Here is a 19987-nt window from a genome sequence, read left to right on the forward strand (position 1 = left end):
CTCAAAGGAAATTCCAGGTACAATCTCTACAGTTTAAAGGGGACACACATCCTCACACAGCCTCCCAGTGTTCCCACTGTTATTGCTTTTACCCCTTCCACTTTCCCACATTTTCATCCAGCTGCAATGTGAAAACCATTCCATGTTCTGGTTTTAACAACAGTGAGTCCTGGGCAGCTGATCACAAGTAAATAAAAGTAAATAAACAGTAAGCAAAGCTGACCTCTTCCACATCTGGAGCCATTAGAAGAAGTTCAGCAATTTCTGGAAAACCAGTATCAAGGATTATAACTTTTAAGAAATAACAGAACTGTGGCAATACATGACACAGGTATAGCTACTGTGTCATTCCATCCTCACCCACAAAGTGAGGATCCTACTGCCATGGACAGCATGAGACTGTATTGGGGTTTAGTGGGCACAGGTACATTGGCCACAATCTTCTTGTGAAGTTAAGAAGTGTCACCAACATGGCCCTGTACCCAATTAGCCATGATTAGAGAAACTGTGCACCACATACTGTACACCAGAAATCTAAAGCAAGGAATATTCAAGTGCTCTTCTATTTGCCAAAATTGCCTTTCAGCAAGAGAATTCTATGTTTCTTCAAAGAATATTAAATTACCCCAACCCACTATAAGCCCCCAGAAGGGAATACAACTGGATTTCTAGACTAAACTCATTTGAAATTAGCAGAAAAGTCACTACCTTATGACTCTGTAAGAATTTTCATTGCTCCTGAACATCTCAATTGGCTCAGACACAGGATCTTGCTTCAGGATCATACTAGAGAAGCTGCATATTCGTTTAATGTCTTGTGTTTTCATTTATTTTAGTTTAATATGTAACTCAAATTTGATTAGTATTAAAATAGCCTTTACCTGGAGTGCTGTAAAGATTATCATGCCTACCAGTTACAAGTAGGGGCCCCATTAACAATATTAGCAGCTAATGAATAGTGGTTTAAGAGCATAAACCCAAGGACAACTGAAAGATCTTTCAATTTGTGGTCCACTAAAACATTTATTTGGAGGAACATATGCTCATAAAGGTGAAGCAGAACATCCCACACAGTTCAAGAAGCTCCTCAAAAGCAGCAACCATTCCAAGAGGTAAAAACAGTACACGAGGTAAGTCCCTTTTACAGGCTTGTGAATTTATGTGGCAACTTCTCTCTCCTCTGGAAACTACTGCCTGCATCAGGCCACCCATCAGCTCATTCACATTCAGAATCACTGCCACAGAATGAAAATAAAAAAGCAATGCAAGGTAAGAACTGAGAAAATCACTGCCATGCAGTGGACTCTTCTTCTAAGTATTCCTCACTCATGCCAAGTGAATGCCCAGTTCATGTGTCCCAGGTTTCAGGACAAACATAGTCAGGATGGGTTATTCCACAGGTCTGATTATTATTAAAAAAAAAAAAAAATTAAAAACCCTAGATATAAGATTTTCTTCTTTTAATTAGGTATAATCCTTTCATTTGTAAAGTGCAAAACAAATTAGTAATTTTAATAATCAAAACACATCCATCTTAACTTTCTAAATATGCCACAGCTGGGCAGTAGGCAGTTTCAAGAACATGCAGAGAGGGCAGGATTAGCTAGAACTCTCTCACATTTGAAAGACTTCATAATTTGATTAAGTGCCACTGTGCACCAGTGTGTTAAGAAGGGCTGCTAGATTTTTTAGCTACTATCATTTATCTCAGCATAGAGAATGAGACATTCTAAGTAAGCCCAACACTTAACCCACCATGAGGAGGAACTCCAGGGAATGAACTTAAGTGATTTAATACTTTCAGAGCACAAACACACAATGAAAAATCACGAGGTGGCTCCACTACCCTATCTATCAATTGGGAAGTCTCACAAGAATTCTTTCCAATTCGACTTCTTGCAAGACCAACAACTTAATTCATAAAATGATTTGAGATCCAACATCTGTTGTCACGTATCATTACACAATGCAAAATGCTCAAAACACAGATAAGAATAACATCTAAATGAGCACCTGGATAAAGTAAAGACCTGAGCATGTGAAGACACAGAAAAGTAAGATACCTGAATCCTACCTACAGACAATCTCCTTTCAGCTTGCCAAGATGTTACAGTTGGTAAACACAAACTACAGAGTGCAGAAATTTTTCAACCCCTGTTGTCTGGAAAAGGGGTCTATACCTGGCTTAGAGGGAATGTGGACCTACTGGTGATTTCTGTAGTATCCTATGATTCTGCACACCCTCATGCTCAAATCCTTTCTCATACATTTACAGAGGAATTAATACTTTCTCATGCAGTAGGATCTGAAATTTCAGTCAGTTTCCAGACACTCTTATTGTTGTGCTGTAATCATGTGCAGCAAGCACATCAGTAATGAGTAAAGGGAAAACAAAAATAATGTGCTATCAAAATCTCAGTGTTATCACCCAATATATTAATTGGTTTGTTTTATCTTTAGCAACAGTAATAACACAGTGATAGTTGGAACCCACTGTGGGAAAGTGCCTTAAGCCTTATAAGGCACCACTTATAAAATAAAAAAATGCAGAATTTGCTTACGAAATAGAAAACAGGGCTGTAAGCTCTTGGAGAGGTGGATGCATTATTCTTTTATATTCATATGCTTAGGCAACCTCAAATTTCTATTTTAAATATCCAAATTTAAGCAAAGCCTCGCTCCTAATTCAAAGGGAAACTTCCCAAACTAGGCACAGGACACCAAAGAGGTGGTCATTTTTTTTTAATTAGGCATTTAAGTGCTGGTTAAAAAAACAAAAAAACTTTGCCCATCCACAAATATATTTGTTCTGCCTCAAACCATACTACTGGTGAAGCCATACAGAGACATTTACACTGCTTTGTTAGGAGGACTGGAAACTAAAGTACTAAGTGACTCAATTCTTGAACCTTAGTAATTGAATTAAAGCTAATATGCAAAATTATAGGCAAAGGTCAGACAGAAGAAATATCTTCTTACAAAAAAAAAATCACTAAATCAAGACTAGAAACAGCACAAAAAGCCCTTATTATTGCTTTTTGAACCAATACACAGACTTATCTTGCATGGGTATAGAATCTTTGGCAGTTTCATTGTCAGGTCCCATTTTCTGCTTCCTCCATTCTCCCCTTCTCCTGATTCAAAGCCATCCCTTTAACACATCATTCCTAATTAGATGATTAGTGCTTGGAAGGGCAGGAGATAAGTCATTTGCATAATTTAATCATAAAAAGAAGTTAAAGATACAGATTTTGCTGTTCGTTTGTACAATTATCTTCACCGGCCTGGGGGGCTGAGATATTAATGTGATTAAACAGTATTTCTGCAAACAGGCAACTGTGTGTCCTCTATTAAAGCAGAGCTGCAGGCAAATGAAAAATTAATTTTAGAAGACAATCAATTTTATTCTACATGACTGTAATAAATAACAGCCCATCTGCAGACAAGTCATTAGGCCCTGGGAGGCTACATGTGTCACGAAGTCTAAATGACATACAAGGCCAAATTTTCCACCAAAACCACAACGTGCAGTCAACAGCCCAGCAACTGCCATTCCCTTCAGGGAGTGCACAGGATTTCTCAGAAAAAAAATCAGGTGTATCTATCAAGTACAAACCACTGACCACAGAAATACAGAGACTCGGTGGTTTACCCTGCATCACTTTTTCAGTTTCAGCTTGGGAAGGTCCAAGTTTTTCCACCTGTCTTGGTGAACAGCAAAATGAACCATGCCTTGGATTTTGAGAGTGCTGCTCTGAAACACAGAATCAGCAGAACTGAAGTTCTGCAGATACTGCTTTGCCCAATACTCTGCTGAAATAATTTTCAAGTGAACAGTAATAAAACTCATTTTCATGTGTCCAAGAACTTGAATCAATAGCTATGAAAAACATCAAGACTTGTCTGAATTCTAAAAATAAATCAAGAGATGACTGAACATCCAGGATGCTCCCTAGGATACTGTAAGCTTAAGGAAATGTACATGCTTATCAACTACATAATAATTACCAGTTTCTTACTTTTTCAACTGGTATCTTAGCAGTGGTTTTTCCACTACTCTCCACATGCAGTCACCTCCACCTGGGGTATTAAAAAGCTCTCCCTTGATTATAAATAATCAAAATTGAACAGAATTATATTTCATATATTTGAGATTAAGAAAGGATTTCTGAATGCCGGCCATGTGCAAGCAGCAATATGCACAGTACCCAGTTCACAGTACTCACTGTACAGAACATATTTTCTGTTCATCACCACTGGTAAACACTTTCCACAATGGGAAAAGTACAAATTCCTATATGAGTTCACTCAAACACCCCTGTTCTTGGCAGAAGTTTAGCAGGGAACACAAGCATGCAATTTTTGACTGTGTTCTAGACCATGTAGTGCCTTTCAGAAGAACAATTTAAATACAGAGATTCTTCACCTGAATGTTTGGGGTTCCACTATATACTTGCCCCATGTTTTTTTTTCCTATGTGTATTAGAGTAATTAAATTATGTCCAAATAAGAGATGAGCTAACTGTGTAGGGAACACAACTGACTTCTGAAGGATCCTTTCATTATTCCACTTCCCAATTTGCAGAAAGCACTCCCTGATATGGACCTAAGTGACTTACAGACTAGTTTGTGGGCCTGCAGTTAGTTTTGATTGCTTTCTCTGCTCCTGATCCAAAACCACCAAAATCAATTCAAAGATGCTGGTTCTGCAATGGTTCCATTGCAGAATTTCATCTGCAGTGAGGTCAAAAGGACAAAGTAATCTCCTTCATATGAGATCCAGAGCCTTCATGTTCCTTCAGCCTACAGTGTTGCATTTGAGAGATTACAAGCAAAAAATTTCTTTAACTGTGTTACTAACACTTAAAAAACATCCAGTGTTAACTCTCCTGCACCTTTTCCTTTCTATCCCATGACTCAGTTGGGTTGGTTTCTGACCACCACTGTTTTAAGGCTCTCAAGAGCATCTCTCCAAGCTACCCAATGAGTTGAACACAAAGTCCATCTGCTCTGAAAAAAAAGAGTAGGCTGAAACCAGTGGTTCAGAAACAGGCACTATGAAAAAAAATCAATAGCAAAAAAAGGAAGTTCTCAATTTTGCCCACGGTCATATAACCAAACTAAGCAATCATCCTAAACACTTAAATCAAAATGTTCTTTGCCCACTTACTGTCTGTAAATTTGTTTACAATCACTGGAATTCTCAAAGCACTACACATCAAGGGGGATTATTTTGGCAACAATTTGACCTCATCAGATAAACTCCTTTCCCAAAAAGAGCTTCTGCTCAAACAGCAGCAGGATGAACATCAAAAAACCCTCCAAATGGAAAAACAACCTTCCCAAAAACGGATGTTTAGAGATTAAAAAAAAAAGGTATTTACACGTCTGATGTGTAGGCCAGAGGATCTATTAAACCCTTATCTCAAAATATGGTCAGGAATATCTAAGGAACTTTTTCAGCTTGAAAGAGAACTCAATGACCATTCAGTACAAGAAATGAAGCCTACAATTACTGTCCACAATGGAATGTTGTTCTTGTGCTGCATTACTGTTGTCAGTGAAAGATCAGTCTAGATTATGTGGAAATGTGAGGCTGTTTAGCCACACAACCTCAAGTACCTGAAAGTGCCAAAGAAATATTCTGGAGTGGCAGAATATGCAAAGCAAGGAATTATCTGAGAAATTCACTGCACTATGCACACAGAGTATAGATTTGCAATATGCTGTGGCCACATCATTCCACTGCACACAACACAGCAGCTTCAGCCTTCCTGGAACTCCCTGCATGTGACTGAAGTGTTGCAGCACATTACCTGCAGCCCAGGCCCCTCTAAGTCTGGGGAATCCCAGACAAACATCCAGCATCTGCCAACTCAGTCTTCCTGGTCCTTTCTTCTCCCTGTAAATCAATAGCCAGCTCCTACCAGGAGAGTTTACACTTTGAGAGACAACTCCCCTGGGAGTCAGCAGCAGGTGGGCATTAGATGTGGTGTGTGATACTCTCTCATCTCTCCTTTAATCCCCAAGGAAGCAGATGGATGGAGCACCTATTACTACCCAAGTTAGACAACCCCATCTCCTCCTGAAATCCCCCACCCATCCCAGAGAGCTGAGAGGCACTGGGGGGAGGGCTGTACTCCCTTACTTTTGTGACACAGAGATAGGGGGCAACCAGGCAAGGCTCCTGCTTTAGTTTGGCTGATAAACATCAGAAAAGAAGTTACACAGAAACAGAGAAAGTTGCTTCATCTTAGGAGAAGCCAATGCAACAAAACCTATATCTGACTACACGTACAGATGCAATATAAAAACATCCAGACCCTAATACAGAACAGCATTTAAATCAAACACAGTGCTAGCAAAGTCCCTAACCTAGCTGTGTTGTGTGACAAATATAGCAGCAGAGAAGCTTTTAGCAGAATGTTTAAGTGCTTGGCAAAGTTTGGAAAAAGCAATAAAAATATAGAGCTTATACTACCATAAACTTCAAATAAATAGATTTTTTAAAAGTTCTTAAAAAGAGTTTCCATCTGGATGAGAATACACCAGTGAAAAAACAGAGTTGCTTGGCTTATCTAAATTCAGACAACACAAGTTCTTAAAATGTATTTAACAATTTACTGCCACTCTCTTACTATGTAACACTCACTGCACTACTTAGTAAAGATGCCTCAATAAATATAGCAAAAGTATTTTTCATTTTGTTTCCACGTTGACACTAATACAGATCCTCCCAGCAAAACAAAGGGTTAAAATTTTCAGTAAGATTAAAAGCTGAAATCGTAAACCTTTAAGAATTAGTAACTAAAAAGATGGAAGTATCACTTCCGTGAGGACTGCTGGTAGGTGGGAAGGCTGCAGAATTTTGAAGAAAACATTAAAAAAGGCAAGGTAAGTGAATGGTCAAAAACCCCTCCAGCTTAACATGCAGGGGGAAAGTATTTCATGAAACTGGAAGACAAACACTTCTGGTTCCACCAAGAAGCAGGTTTTTCTGAACCAAAAATCCTTTGTGCAACAAGTAAAGAAATCTGCAAAAACAGAGCAGATTAAAATGACACTGAAATGGTTCTGATCTGTGACAAGAAATCTGACATCTGACAGAAAAATCACCTCACCTTCCCAAACATTTCTGACTGAGCAACCAGGGCTAAAAAAAACAACTGAATCAGCCCTTGCGTGCAGGCACAGCCAGGGCACACCTGGGATGGAAAAGTCCTGAACCTTCAGCCAGGCTCAGGAGAAGAGCTTGCGGGGCACGGACAGATCCCTTCCTTATGCACTTTGGTTCCCTGCAGAAGAGTCAGAACAGCCTCTGAGCTGGGAAAATCATTTCTTAACCATGAAAAACTTGATTCAAGGCATTTTGAGAAGGCACCCATCGATACCTCAACTGCCATGTACAAAACAGCAAAAAAAAAAAAAAAAAAAAACAAGTCTACAAAAAAACCCCTCCATATAGCTACAAATACATCTTGCAGGGAAAAAGCTCACGAAGCAGAGAAAACACAATGCTGAGTTCATTACCTTAGGTCCTTTTTCTGCTGTTTTCTGACTGCCAGCATTTCACTACCTTGCTCTATTTGTTGGATTGGTTTTTGTTTTTATTATTGAAGGCTTTATGGTTGCTTGGTGTTTTATTTATATGTATTTTAAGTCTCTGGAAAGAGACTTCCCAGACTCTGCCATTTTTTCCCATTTCTATTTTCCAGGACTGCATCTCAAAGTATTTCAGAAATAGCTCAGAAAGGAACACTGCCCTCCTTCAGCTCACAACCACAATTAAAAGCATGAGGACAAAAAGAGGCAGCTCCAGAGACCTGCAGCAGGGAAGCAGGGTGCCTTCATCACCTTTGCAAAAAACAACAAGGGTAAGGTTTCACAGACACCAAACATTTTCTGATTAACTCTAAAAACAAGAGTCCATCAGCTATAGCACCAAACTTGTATGAGGCAAAAGCAACTGTTACACAGCTAAGAATAAGCAGAATGTTTCCTATCTACCAATTAGAAATTCTATATTTAACTCAGAATATTTTTCCTTTAAACTAGACTGATCTTCTTAATTAGCAACTCTTAAATTACGGTAACATACAAGTAACTAAATCCCCCTGCTGGCACAATGTCTGTGCTAAGAGCTTTCCTGCAGTCATCCTCTCTTTTTTTTTTTCTTTTTTTTTTTTTTTTTTCTTTTTTTTTTTTTAAATATATATAAGTACAGATAAACAAATATTGGTTCTCAGGTAGCGCCGGGGAACAAAACAAGTCAGCTCACCTGCACACACATACAGGACTTCAGGAAATCATTTTTAAGACAGAGACAGCACAACCTGAGTACCACAGGGTTGATTCACAGAGGGTTACAACCCACACTCTGCTCCAGTAAGGAGGAACTCAACAGCAGAGCATCCCTGCCTGCCTGCTGGAGCAGCTCCTTGGGGGGGCAGGGACCAACACCAGTTAATGCCAGTTACTGGAAGAGGGTCCTTGGGAATGGCCAAAATCCAACTGGAAACAGTTCTGGGCAACCAGCTCTAGCTGACCCTGCTTAGCCAGAGGGGTTGGAATAAATGATCTCATGAGGAACCTCCCAACCTCAGCAATTTGGTGATGCTGTGAAACATATGAGAGTTGTAACTTAATAAAATTATTCTGCACCATATGTATATGAACTTTAAGTGTTCTCCTTTAACTCCATTGTCCATGCACCTTGGGAAACAGGAGAGAGAAATGGCTTGATGTTCTGTTGACTGAAGGCATCCTGAACTGGAAGTTCTCTTGCCATAGACTAGACAGAAATAAAACTGCAGGCTGGAAATAGCATTCACACTGCTATGAAAGGTAACCAAAAATATAAAGACTCCTCATAAGATATCAAGGTATTTCATAGACCCTTAACTTCATTTAGGAAATTTAGCTCTTGTGCATTTAAACTAAATTTCTGAATTATTCCAAAGCCTCTCTCTTTATAAACAGGCGTACAAAATGTTCCAAAAAACCAACATTTACTTCCATGGTTGGGAAGACAGGCTTGGGAATAATCCTGAAATTTTGTTTAAATTGCATTATGTGTGTGTGTATATATATATATATATATATATATATATATATATCAATTACATAAATCCCATGTTAAATCTAACCTCCATTTCATTTGCAGTCCAGCTGAAACATGATATCTGATACAACATGAATACTGTGATCACACAAGGCTTGAAGCAAGAGTGAGGAAGACTGTGACAGTGGAGTGCAAAATTATATGAAAAAAACAGTACTGACTCAACTGAAAATTAGAGCTAACTCTGTTCAAAATATTACTGCGACTTGAGGGGGTTCATCCTACCAGAGAGAGGAAAAAAAAAGAAAAACAAAACAAAAACACAAAGATGGCCTTCAAGAGAATAGGCACAACCTTCTGGCAAAAGGAACATTTCTCCTTCTTAGCACAGGAAACCCTTAACAGCCTTAGGAGCTGGTGAAAGCTGATCAGAGGTACCAGGCTGAGTCCTGAAGAGAATTACTCAAAGTGCACTGATGATATAAATTGTGGCATATTTCAGTACATTCTAGTCATAAACAGACAAGACTGAACAGACCTTTAGACCAAATAAACAAGGTAGCATCTTAATTCTAAAAATATACTTTTCACTCAAAACCCACAAAGTAATTTTCCCTTTGTTTTTCCCTATTTAACCATCAGGTGTTCAAGCAAATCAATCTGTTTTATAGAGGGAGAAATTTTTTTTTAAAAATTCAAAAATCATTACAAAATATGACCTAAAAATTCCAGGTCTCCTCTGTGCTTTATGTCACACTACAGTTAGTGTTGAGGGCAACTGAACTTGTTAACTTGAGAAAAAAAGATTTCAGAATATTTAAGCTTTTCACCTGATTCACTGATACAATACATCACAACAGCTACCTAGATCAGGAAGGACAGAAAACTACTTCGTCTGAATTGCTGGGAAAAAATCCAAAGGAATGTCTCTTAAGGATCTTTTCAACTGTTACATTCCTATTGTATATTATAAAGTCCATTTCCTTTCAATACAGCAGTGTCAGTGTGTCAAACTCTGAACTAACACAGTCACAAAGAACTCTCAATTAATAACATTAATGGGGCTTTAGGTAGCACAGATAATAGAACACATGTATAATACAGCTAGAACCTCAAGTTTTACACATTACTAGCAAAAAGCCCATTAATAAAGAATAATCCAATAAAAGCACTGTTTGTGATGGCTCTACCATACTTTTTAGTCTAAGCAAAAAGAGCCTCCCTCCAAATAACTACTAAATGCTTAGGGTTCTAACATATTGCTGCAAGCTATAATGGTTATAACTGTTAATCCAATACCACCTTTTATACAAACCCATAAACACACGAGTGGAAAAATAGCACAGATGTTCATCTCTAATGCAATTTCCATTCAATTTCCTAAGTGCAGTCCCTGTGTGCAAACTAGCTTAACGTTATGTTTAGCTTGCAAATTCTTTTAATAAATAATGAATGCAATAAAACTGGTAGATCAATGGCAAGCTGAGAAATCATAAAAAAAGCCTTTTGTGCTCATGCTGTTGCCGATTTCAAACTTCAATCCAGTGACAGATCAATACTACTTTTTCTTTTGAACCCATCACATAGATAGCAGATAGACTAGATGTAGGTTAAATGCTGTTACCAGATATCAATTTCCAGAAACTTGATAAGATCAGACATAACTGCAATCAAATATTTTATACGTTAACGTATACACAACAACATGCACTGCTAAACATCAGGCTTTAAGCCACAAAGCGAGCACTATTCATTTGGTTCGGTTCTTACTTTTTGAGGAAGTGATGTCTGAGAGAAGACACAACATATTTTAATGACTAAAATGGGCTTAGCAAGTCAAGATGTACTGACAAGGAAACAGAATCTCCCTGCATTTGCTGGTGACAACAAACTTGTTTTGTGTGTGCGTATACACAGAATAGCAATGCTGACAAAAAGAAGGGAAAGCAAACAAATTTAGGATTTTTCAGTATGCAGATACTAGAACTTTCTGCAGCAGATAATAAAGTGCATTAGGTAACAAGTATCTGTGCTCCTTACAGCTTGTAGAAGGGGAGGAGAGGGGGAACCCTGTTCCTGAGTCCCTTTGGATAACTGCGCTTTCCCAAGAGGGAACAAAGATCAAAAGCATGCAGCCCCAAGGGACAGAATTAGTATCAAGCAGGATAAATCTAAATTGCTTAGAATCATTCCTAACTATTGAGCTTGTGCTTGGTAATGCATGTTTAATCAGAACATATCAAAATCTTGCCTTAACTTCCATCAAAGCAACACATCGCAGACAGCAAAAACTCTGAAATATCCTCCTGTTTGCTTTTGCTATTAGTATTGTTTACATAAATAATAATTAAAATGCTGCATTTCCATACACCTACAGGGTTTTATTACACTGAAATCTCATGAAGAACATAGAAACTAGATGGGAACTTTCTAGGTATTGTGAAGTAAAAATTTGGGTAACTGTTCACAAGTTCAGAAAATCCAAATTGATCACTACTGCAACAGGCAAAGGAAAGATTAAAGATTCCTACATTCAGCAAGAACAGGATCAGACCCAGAGGCGTAGCCCCTGTCTGAAAACACCATAAATGAACAAATCTTTAAAACGCAGGTTTTTAGGAAATCTGTCCCACCTTTGATGAGGAGGGCTCAGGTCCCAGAGACATTTATAAGTTCTCTCCCTTGTTCTGGCAAACTTCCACTGGCATGAAATGGAGGCTCACCTCAGCAAAGTTAAAACAGGGACTTTACAGCTCAGATTTCAACACCTTTTTAATACTGATACTGACAAACAGTTCTTACAGAACCTGAATTCCAGTCCGCGAGGAATATAAACAAGATACAATTCTTAAAAACATCTCAGAATGCTCATTTCAAATGCTTTCTGCCAAATTATCCAGGTAGGTAGACAGCACTTTCTCATTCTAAGGCCGCTGCCATACAACAAAATATGATTTTCTAATTCAGTGATTTTTGCTGTGCTCCTCAGTTCTACCCCAGCTGATTTTCACCTGCCTTTAAAACAAATGCAGACACACAAACAGAGGCTGCATGCCCAACCATGGCCCCAGTGTGAGAATAATTTCCCATCTACAGAGCTGGTCACTTCTGGAGGCTTTCTAAGTATAATGCTATTGCCACACATTGATATATTGGTGAAAGAAAGGCAAATATAACAATGCTAAAGCTTAAACTCATTTGAATAAACTGTGAATTTCTATTACATATATTGTTTCCTTTATCAAATTGGAACTACTGGAGCAAGAACACCAAGAATGCCAACATAAATCTAGATCTGTTACAGCCAGTTTCTCCAATTTATTCTCAGAAGCCTTAATCACAAAAAGTCAAAGTTCCTCTGTTTGAGGGAGAGATTAAGAAAAGGAACATTCACGGTAATTTTTAACATTAAAATAAAGCATCACAGAGGAATAGATCAGATTTAAGAAAATGATTGAAGCCAATCACAAAATACCACTTTCTTCTGAAAAAAACAAGGGAGACTACAAGTACTTTAGTAAACACTAAGGAATAAAAGCTAATAAGACCTGTGCGTAGCCTACGTGGGAAATAGATCTTCATTATTCATTGCATTCATTGCAGAGTACTTCACACTTTGTGAAATCTTTTCCAGAATTTTACTGTTCCACAAAGACACATTCCAGCCTCTTTTATGATTTGTGTTCCACAGGTTATGCTCCAAGATAACAGATACCAGACTACACAGATCAGAAATTAATGCCGATCAACAACTTTTCTAACTTATGTGGCACTAAATGGTAAGTAGGAACAAAACCATAATAAATCAGGTTTTCCTATTTTAAATGTAACAGCTGCTGAATCCAGACGCGTTTATCTCTAAAAGAAAATTATTAGTAAGGATTTTTTAAAAAGCCTTACTTCAGCCTGTAATCAATTTGGACACGATACTCTATTTATAGCAACACTTTTAACATGTTCCAGTCTTATATTATTTATTTGGATCATTCCTATTACAATGAAATATTAATGTTGAGAAAGTGGTTACTCTATTAAGGAGCTACCCTATGTTTAGATTTTCATATTGATTTCCCCTATTTTGCAATAATTAATCATTCTCTATGAAACTGCATTTGTCTGACTTTATCTCAGAGCACGATGAGAAGTTCAGCATCTTCCCCACAATCGTGCCACGATTAAACTTATATTTTGACCTATTCCTAAAGGCAATTTAGTTACTCCAACAGAAGGGGGAAAAGGGGATACCGCCACTTTAAAAGCTTCAATCTCTTTGACATTGCTGGCAGTGTATGGGAACATTAATGCATCTGTCATGATAACAAGCTAAGAATAACATCTAGACATCAAACCGAGCAGAGAATCCATCTGAAGTGATTCATTCAGATCTGTCTCATTGATTTATTAAACACAGGGCAACATCTGCAGCCTCACAGAGCCGCTTGGCAAAATTAATGCAAGATCAATTCAAATGGAAAAAAGTGCAAAAGAGATAAATCAAAACACAATTTGCATGCAGTTCCACAATCAGGCTCATTGGGTGCAAATGCTCAATTTCCCTCCCAAAGCAAATGAGTTTAAATGTTGTTTTATCTTTGTAGAATTGTGTGATTTGAAGTGACAGTGAAGAGTTCTGCAGGTTGAAATGGTGAAAAGAAAAAAAGGAGAAGAAATGCTTGCAAAGACCTTTTGAATATGCAACAAGAATATCATTAATACCTAATTGTTTAGCTTTTTTGTCTTTGCTACAAAAACAGAGTATTTTTCACTTGCAGAAGTCTCAGTAGAAAATTACATATGTATTATGCATATACACATGCAGGAAACATACAAATACTCCATTTTGGAAGAAAAGCATGATACACTCCAAATGGGAAGCTCTATTGCCACAAAAAAAAAAAAAAAAAGAAAAAAAAAAAAAAGAAAAAAAAAAAAAAAAAGGAATTTTAATCAAGGCTTCTCCAGATTAGATATGCTTCTGATGAAAACATTCAAGTATTTTAGTAGTTTTAAACAAGCACATACTCTCAAGATGTCAAAAAAGAAAGAGGGATTTTTCCAAAAGTATAATTAATCTGCTCAGAAAGTGGAAAAATTCCTTTCTGCATCTCTAACAGAATTCACTGCACAAGCGATCTCTCTTGAGAACGTTTTAAGTGAGTCTCCTCTCCAGGCAGGAATAGAAAGCTAAGAAATTGATCACTGTTTTTATTTTAACAGGCTACCACCCCCAAAATTCACAAGTTTGGCCAAGTCTGAATGCATACCAAAATATTTACTTAGTCAAAGAAGTTTATATAATCAGGCATCCACATTTAAAATCAATAAACAAGGCAGCTCTGTGCGCTGCTACATGACTGGATTGCTTTAATTATTATCTTGACATCATTCTCCTAATAAAAGACAGAGTATTGCTGACTATAGGGTAGCCTTTAATAGACAACAAGACTAGACCCTCATTATCTCATAAAATAAAATGTCTGCATTTACTGCTTAAATTCAGTTCTAAAGCCTTTTATTGTTTGTGAGTAGCCAAAGTAATATAAAGTATTAGCCTAACTGGATACTTTAAATCACACAAAATAAGTCATGTACTGAAACACTGCTTTTTGGGAATTCTTCTTACTATTGACTGAATAATCCAGACCAGCACCACGCTTTTGCAGTAACCAACAGCATCCAGCAAACACAGCAACCTTGCAGAATAGGTTTTGATCATACTCATATAATCCTAATTTTAAAGATTGATATATTTACCATCATTAAATTTAAAACTGTAGTGAGGACATTTTTAACTAAAACCTCATTCTAGTTTTCTACTTTAGGTGCACGTTATGCTTCACTCCTAAAATTAAACACGTGTCCAGAATTCCTCTTCTAAGGCATCACAAATTAGGAACTAAATTCTCCAAATGTATTTTTTTCACTATTCACTTGAAGATGCTACCTGTAATTAAATGAATGGTTAGTTTCATTTTACAGATCTTGCTTCCAACATAGATTGCATGATGATGTCTAGTGACAATCAAAGTTACAAACATTTTGTCTACAATGGAATGAAAATTGTGTGTGTGCTGTTTAACAAACAAAAAGGTCAAAGTTGTTACATACAAGTAACCAGTGTTACATACACAGAACATAAACCTACAAGAAACTTTCACTTACATGTGTATTTCTCTTGCGAGCTCTGTACACAGCTCAACTAAAATTAAGTATAATACAATAAGCAGGAAAAGTAAAGTCACCTTTTTTTCATTTGTACACAATTGATGGTTTGCATTCCAATTAAAATGTTAATTAAAAGTGTACACTAACATAAGAGATATTAACTTTTAAGTCAGCTAACATTGGAAATAATGATAGCCAGCATTTCTTCCTGCCTTTTCTGGCAGCTCTTGAGTTTAATGCAGTATTTTCACAGTGTTCAAAGATATATATAAAACTCTATGAATTAAAAAAAAATTGTATTACAAAAGCAATGCAAAATATCCCAAGTTGAAAATAATGCTTGGGTCACATAATGGAACAACATATATAGAAGGGTTTGCTTTTAGAAGATCACATTTTTTCAAGATTTCCCAGGTATAGAACCTCAACCCTGCATGTATAGCTGCCACAGCTCTGCCACAGTTTATGTGTTTGGTACTATGTGCTGCAGTGGTTCCCAGGTCATTTTACAGCAAACAAAAACTGGATCACTCGTGTTTTTAGCTATTTTAATTCAGCATCCTCTCCCATTAAATATGGGCTATACTAGGAAAGGAAAAAAAAATTGTAAATAAGGTAATTGTAAATTAGGCATTCAATCAGGGGGGTGGAATACAATTAATTTTGTCAAGTTTAAATATTAGAGAAAAGTTTCCTGTGTGCCAGTAATACTTCTGAAACAGTGAACACAACACACAGGACTATCAGTCAGTTATTCAAACCAGTGGCATCTTCAAGAGATAGAAACAAAGGCTGAGAGATGTTTCAATAAATAGGAAATAATTTGGGAAATGCAGAGATCTGCTGTTCCTGACCAGGTAAAACACTGTTTCCACAGCAGGCAGGGAGAGCTTGTGCTTACACACGTGTTGAACATACTTTGGGAGTTGAGAGCTTCCCCTCCATTTGGCCACATTTCTGCCCTATCAGATCCCCCCTCAGCAGCTCTTGCCAGATCTTCAGCCTCTGACCAGCTCTTAGAGCATCCCTTGGCTTCTCACAGCTTCCCTGGCCTCACTTCTCAGAGCATTACTTATTCCCTATCCCAGCCATAAGTCTTGGTCGAAGGCAAAATAAAAATAAATAAATAAGTCACAAAATACAAGTTTTAAACATTCAACACTTCAGCATTTCTTCATCTTAAAACACGGGTTGTAAGAGAGCATCCATCATCAGATGGCATCTAAAGGCTGTATCATCAAATAAGATCCTGCATTTCCCTAAGGAAAAACTTTGGCAGGGTCACAGAAATTCAAAGGACTGATTTCTTTAATGGTCAACTTTCATGCTAGTCGAGTTTCAGAAACATTTCAGAGAAGCACTTGCACGTTAAATGTGCCCTTTAGTAAGCTTACATTAATTTTATTCGACTACATAGTCTCAGACCTTACTTATATCATCCCAGTAAGGCAGGAGTTGGGATGTCAGGGAGTGCATGACATCGAAATAAACAGGCAGAGGGAGAAGGTGTTGCAGAAACTGAACACCAGCAAGAGAAAAAGCACTTTACTTCATAGAAACGTATCTAGGGACTGAGCGCAAGCATCTCTTAAAATTATTTTGTATTAAAGGTGACATTTTAAACAAAATAAATACTGCTATTAAAGAATGGACATCCGGTCTGCTCCTGCCTGAGCTCTCAGCAGCGAGAAGGGGATCAGGCCCCAAATAAGCTCTTACTTAAGGTGCTATTAAAAATTTAAAAAAACCTACCCAACACGTTCAGTGCTAAGCAGTTCGTCCCTCAAATAGCAAAGTAACTACATATTTGCATGCTGCAAGTCAGACATCGCACGCAAAGCTCCCCGAAACAACCACCGTAAAGAAAGTTTCCTGCCAGACAGAAAGCAGGAGCACATTGAGATGCAAATGTTCCGGGAGAGGGATCTCACGAACTGCTAAAGGAGGAAATGTCATCTCCAACCACCCTGTCTTACATCCTACCCCACTGCACCGCGTATTTCTATAAAGCCCCGAGAGAGGTTTGGGGTTTTTTTTTTGTGTGTTTATTAGATCATTATCATTTCTAAAGGCAGCAGCTCCGAGGTCAGAAGCCAGGATTATAACCCCAACTACCAAGGACCCAGCAGGGATCTCTCCCATGAATACAACCCGCTCAGTGCTTCCAGCAGGCCAGGGCAGGGGCTGCGGCCACCCCGCAACCTCCCCGGTGCGGGAGGGATGAATTCTGCCCGCACGGCGCGGAGCAACAGTTTGCGGTGAGCGGCCCGGACACCCCCGGGGAGCGAGGAGTCCTGCGGGGAACCGCACGTTTCAGCGGAAATAAAAATAACGGAGAAAAGTTTTGTGTTTGGCTTTTTTTTTTTTTTTTTTTTTTTTAAAGCGTGCGTACGGGAACTCTCAGCTCTCTCTCCCTAGGAAGGGAAAAGTTTAAAAGACCGGCGCGCTGAATCTCCCCGCCGCTCGGCAGTCCCTCCTTCCCTCCCTCCTTCCTTCCACAGCTCAGGGGCTCCTGGAGGAATTGTGGCAAAGTTTCCCATGCCGGCACCTCCGAGGTGCTCTGCCCTGCCCTGTTCTGCTCTGCCCCACTCTGCTCCTCTGCCGGCACCGCCGCCCCTCAGCCCCCGCTCCCCACAGCAGCGCCCTGAGGGGCGGCCCCCCCGGCCCAGACAACGGGAGCCCGAGGGGAGAAAACCCGGCGCCCCCCAGCCCGGGCACGATTCCTCAAACCCCGAGAAGGAAGAGCAAAAGTTTTGCGGCTCACCTCGCGTTGGTGCAGTCGTTGTACAAAGTTTCGAAGTCTTTCCTGGTGATGAGCTTGCAGCGGTTGACGCCGGGCTGGATGGCCCCCAGCCCCCGCAGGATGCGGACCTGCTCCACCGTGCAGACCACGGGCGATATATCCAGCCGCTTCAGCTTGGTGTAGACCGTGTGCAGCCCTCCCACCAAGTGCTTGAGGAAGAGATCAAAGACCTGCGGCAGGCAGATCAGCTCCTGTCCCTCCACGAGGAACGAGGCCACCTTCACCCCGTGCAGGTCGACCATCTTACACTCGTTGCCGCCGCCGCCCCCGCCGCCGCCGCCGCCGCCGCCTCCCGCGCCGGCCCCGCCGCTGCCGGCGGAGAGGAAACTGTTAACGAGGCTGTTGGTGAGACGCGGGGACTCCGCGGGGCTGGAGTAAAGCGGGTCCGCCCGGAACAAGCCCGCCGAACCCCCCGCGCCGCCGCTGGAAGTTGCGGGGATGACGGGAGGCGCGGAGACAGCCATGGCCAACGCGGCTCCGCCGAGCGCTTCAGCTCCGCGCTCCTCGCGGCGACACTCAGCGCAGCGCCGCGCGCCCGCCCTCCCACACGCCGCGGCCGCCGCCAGCCGCGCGCCCAGACCCCTCCCCAGCGCCGCCGGGGCGAGGGGAGGGATGAGTGACAGCGCCCTCCAGCCAATCAGCACCGCCCGCCGGCAGCGCCGCCTCTCTGAGTGGCTGCCGGGACGAGGGGCGGGGCGGGGTGGGGCGGGGCGGTGGCGCCCGCAGCACCTGGGCCGGTCGGGGGGCGTGAGGCGGCAGCGCCGGGTCCGGGGTGAGGGTGGTGGGGTTCCACGGGTGGGTGTGCGAGGTGATCCCGTCTGTTCAACGCCTCCCCCGGCTCCCTCAAACTCTGCGCCGCGGGTCCGGGCTGAGGGTGATGGGGGAGACAGGAGGTGGCTCCTCGGGTGGGTGTGCGAGGGGATCCCGCCTGTTCCGCGCCTTTCCCGGCTCCCCCAAACTCTGCGCCCTGGGATGGAAAGTTTGGGTGCGCTTTCCCTGCGGGCCGAGGGGATCTGAGGGAGAGAAGGGGAGGGCAGGGCTGGGGCAGCTCGCTGTGGGTCCAGGTACCGTCCCCCTTTTCCCAGGGGGTTTCAGTAGTCGCTGCGCTCCGGAGCGCTAAAAGGGCTCTGCCCTGCAACACCTGAGAGAAAACGGGGGAGCAGGGGCGCAGGGGGAATGTGAGTCTGCCTTAGGTAAGGAATATCCGACTTTCCGCTGCTTTCCTGAGAAGCCAACAACGCGCGGTTGTTCCTCATTGAGCGCGCAGCCGGTGCCGGCGTGTGACAGGTTCGGGTCTAAAGCAAACGAAGCCACTCCGGATCAGGGAACCTGTGCTGATCCGGGGTGGGTGTCCCACGGGCACTTGTTTCTGGGGGGTCCTGAGTGTGACTGCTTGAAACTTCCAGGTTCAAGTGCAGCATTCATTGTGTTTCAGAGACAATGGCATCGGTCCCTTCCTCCTGCCTGCTGAAGCAGCCTCCAGAAGCACCATATGGTACCTCCTTCAGTTGCATTAAAGTAAAACCCAGCAGTGCTGGGAACCAGGCAGATCCCGTGTCTCCCTCACCCGAACCAGGTCAGTTGACACAAGAGCTGCTAAGTTTTGTGGAGTTCTTCTCCCCGAATAAGTGGACCCAAATGATGCTCAGATTTCCAGTAGAAGCGTTGAGTCTGACACCCAGCAGCAGCCAGGACTGGCTGGGATGGTTATTTGTTTCTTACCTTTTCCCTGAGTATTTGCATTTCACCTCTTCCCTTCGTATCAACACTCTTCTTTCCTGTTTGTTTCCACTTTTTTTCAGTCTTTTATCTTTCCTTCTGCCCTAATTCTTTAACTTCTTCCCTGCCCCCCCTCCTAAAAAAAAGCTTCCTCCTAAAGCATTCCGTAAACAAGGCAATCAGAAGAATATAAACAAAACTTTTCAAGTGGTTACCAAACAAGCAAGACCGACAAGAGT

At 40.9% G+C, this 19987-nt stretch overlaps 1 protein-coding gene across 6 annotated transcripts in view; it reads right to left on the minus strand.

Moving 5' to 3' along the window:
- Positions 1-18593, minus strand: part of DACH2 (dachshund family transcription factor 2) — a 260918-nt gene extending 242325 nt beyond the window's left edge. For 4 of the 6 annotated variants that reach the window (XM_071757543.1, XM_071757541.1, XM_071757540.1 and 1 more), the window contains exon 1: positions 17991-18591. In XM_071757543.1, coding sequence (XP_071613644.1) covers positions 17991-18493 — 503 coding nt within the window. In that variant the 5' untranslated portion in view covers positions 18494-18591. Of the gene's footprint in view, positions 1-17990 lie in introns of all 6 variants that reach the window. The other 2 variants (XM_071757545.1, XM_071757542.1) reach the window with 2 other exon arrangements.
- Between the last annotated feature and the right edge of the window lie 1394 nt (positions 18594-19987).

Source organism: Heliangelus exortis, chromosome 14 (genome assembly GCF_036169615.1).
Source record: "Heliangelus exortis chromosome 14, bHelExo1.hap1, whole genome shotgun sequence".
Lineage (NCBI taxonomy): Eukaryota > Metazoa > Chordata > Aves > Apodiformes > Trochilidae > Heliangelus > Heliangelus exortis.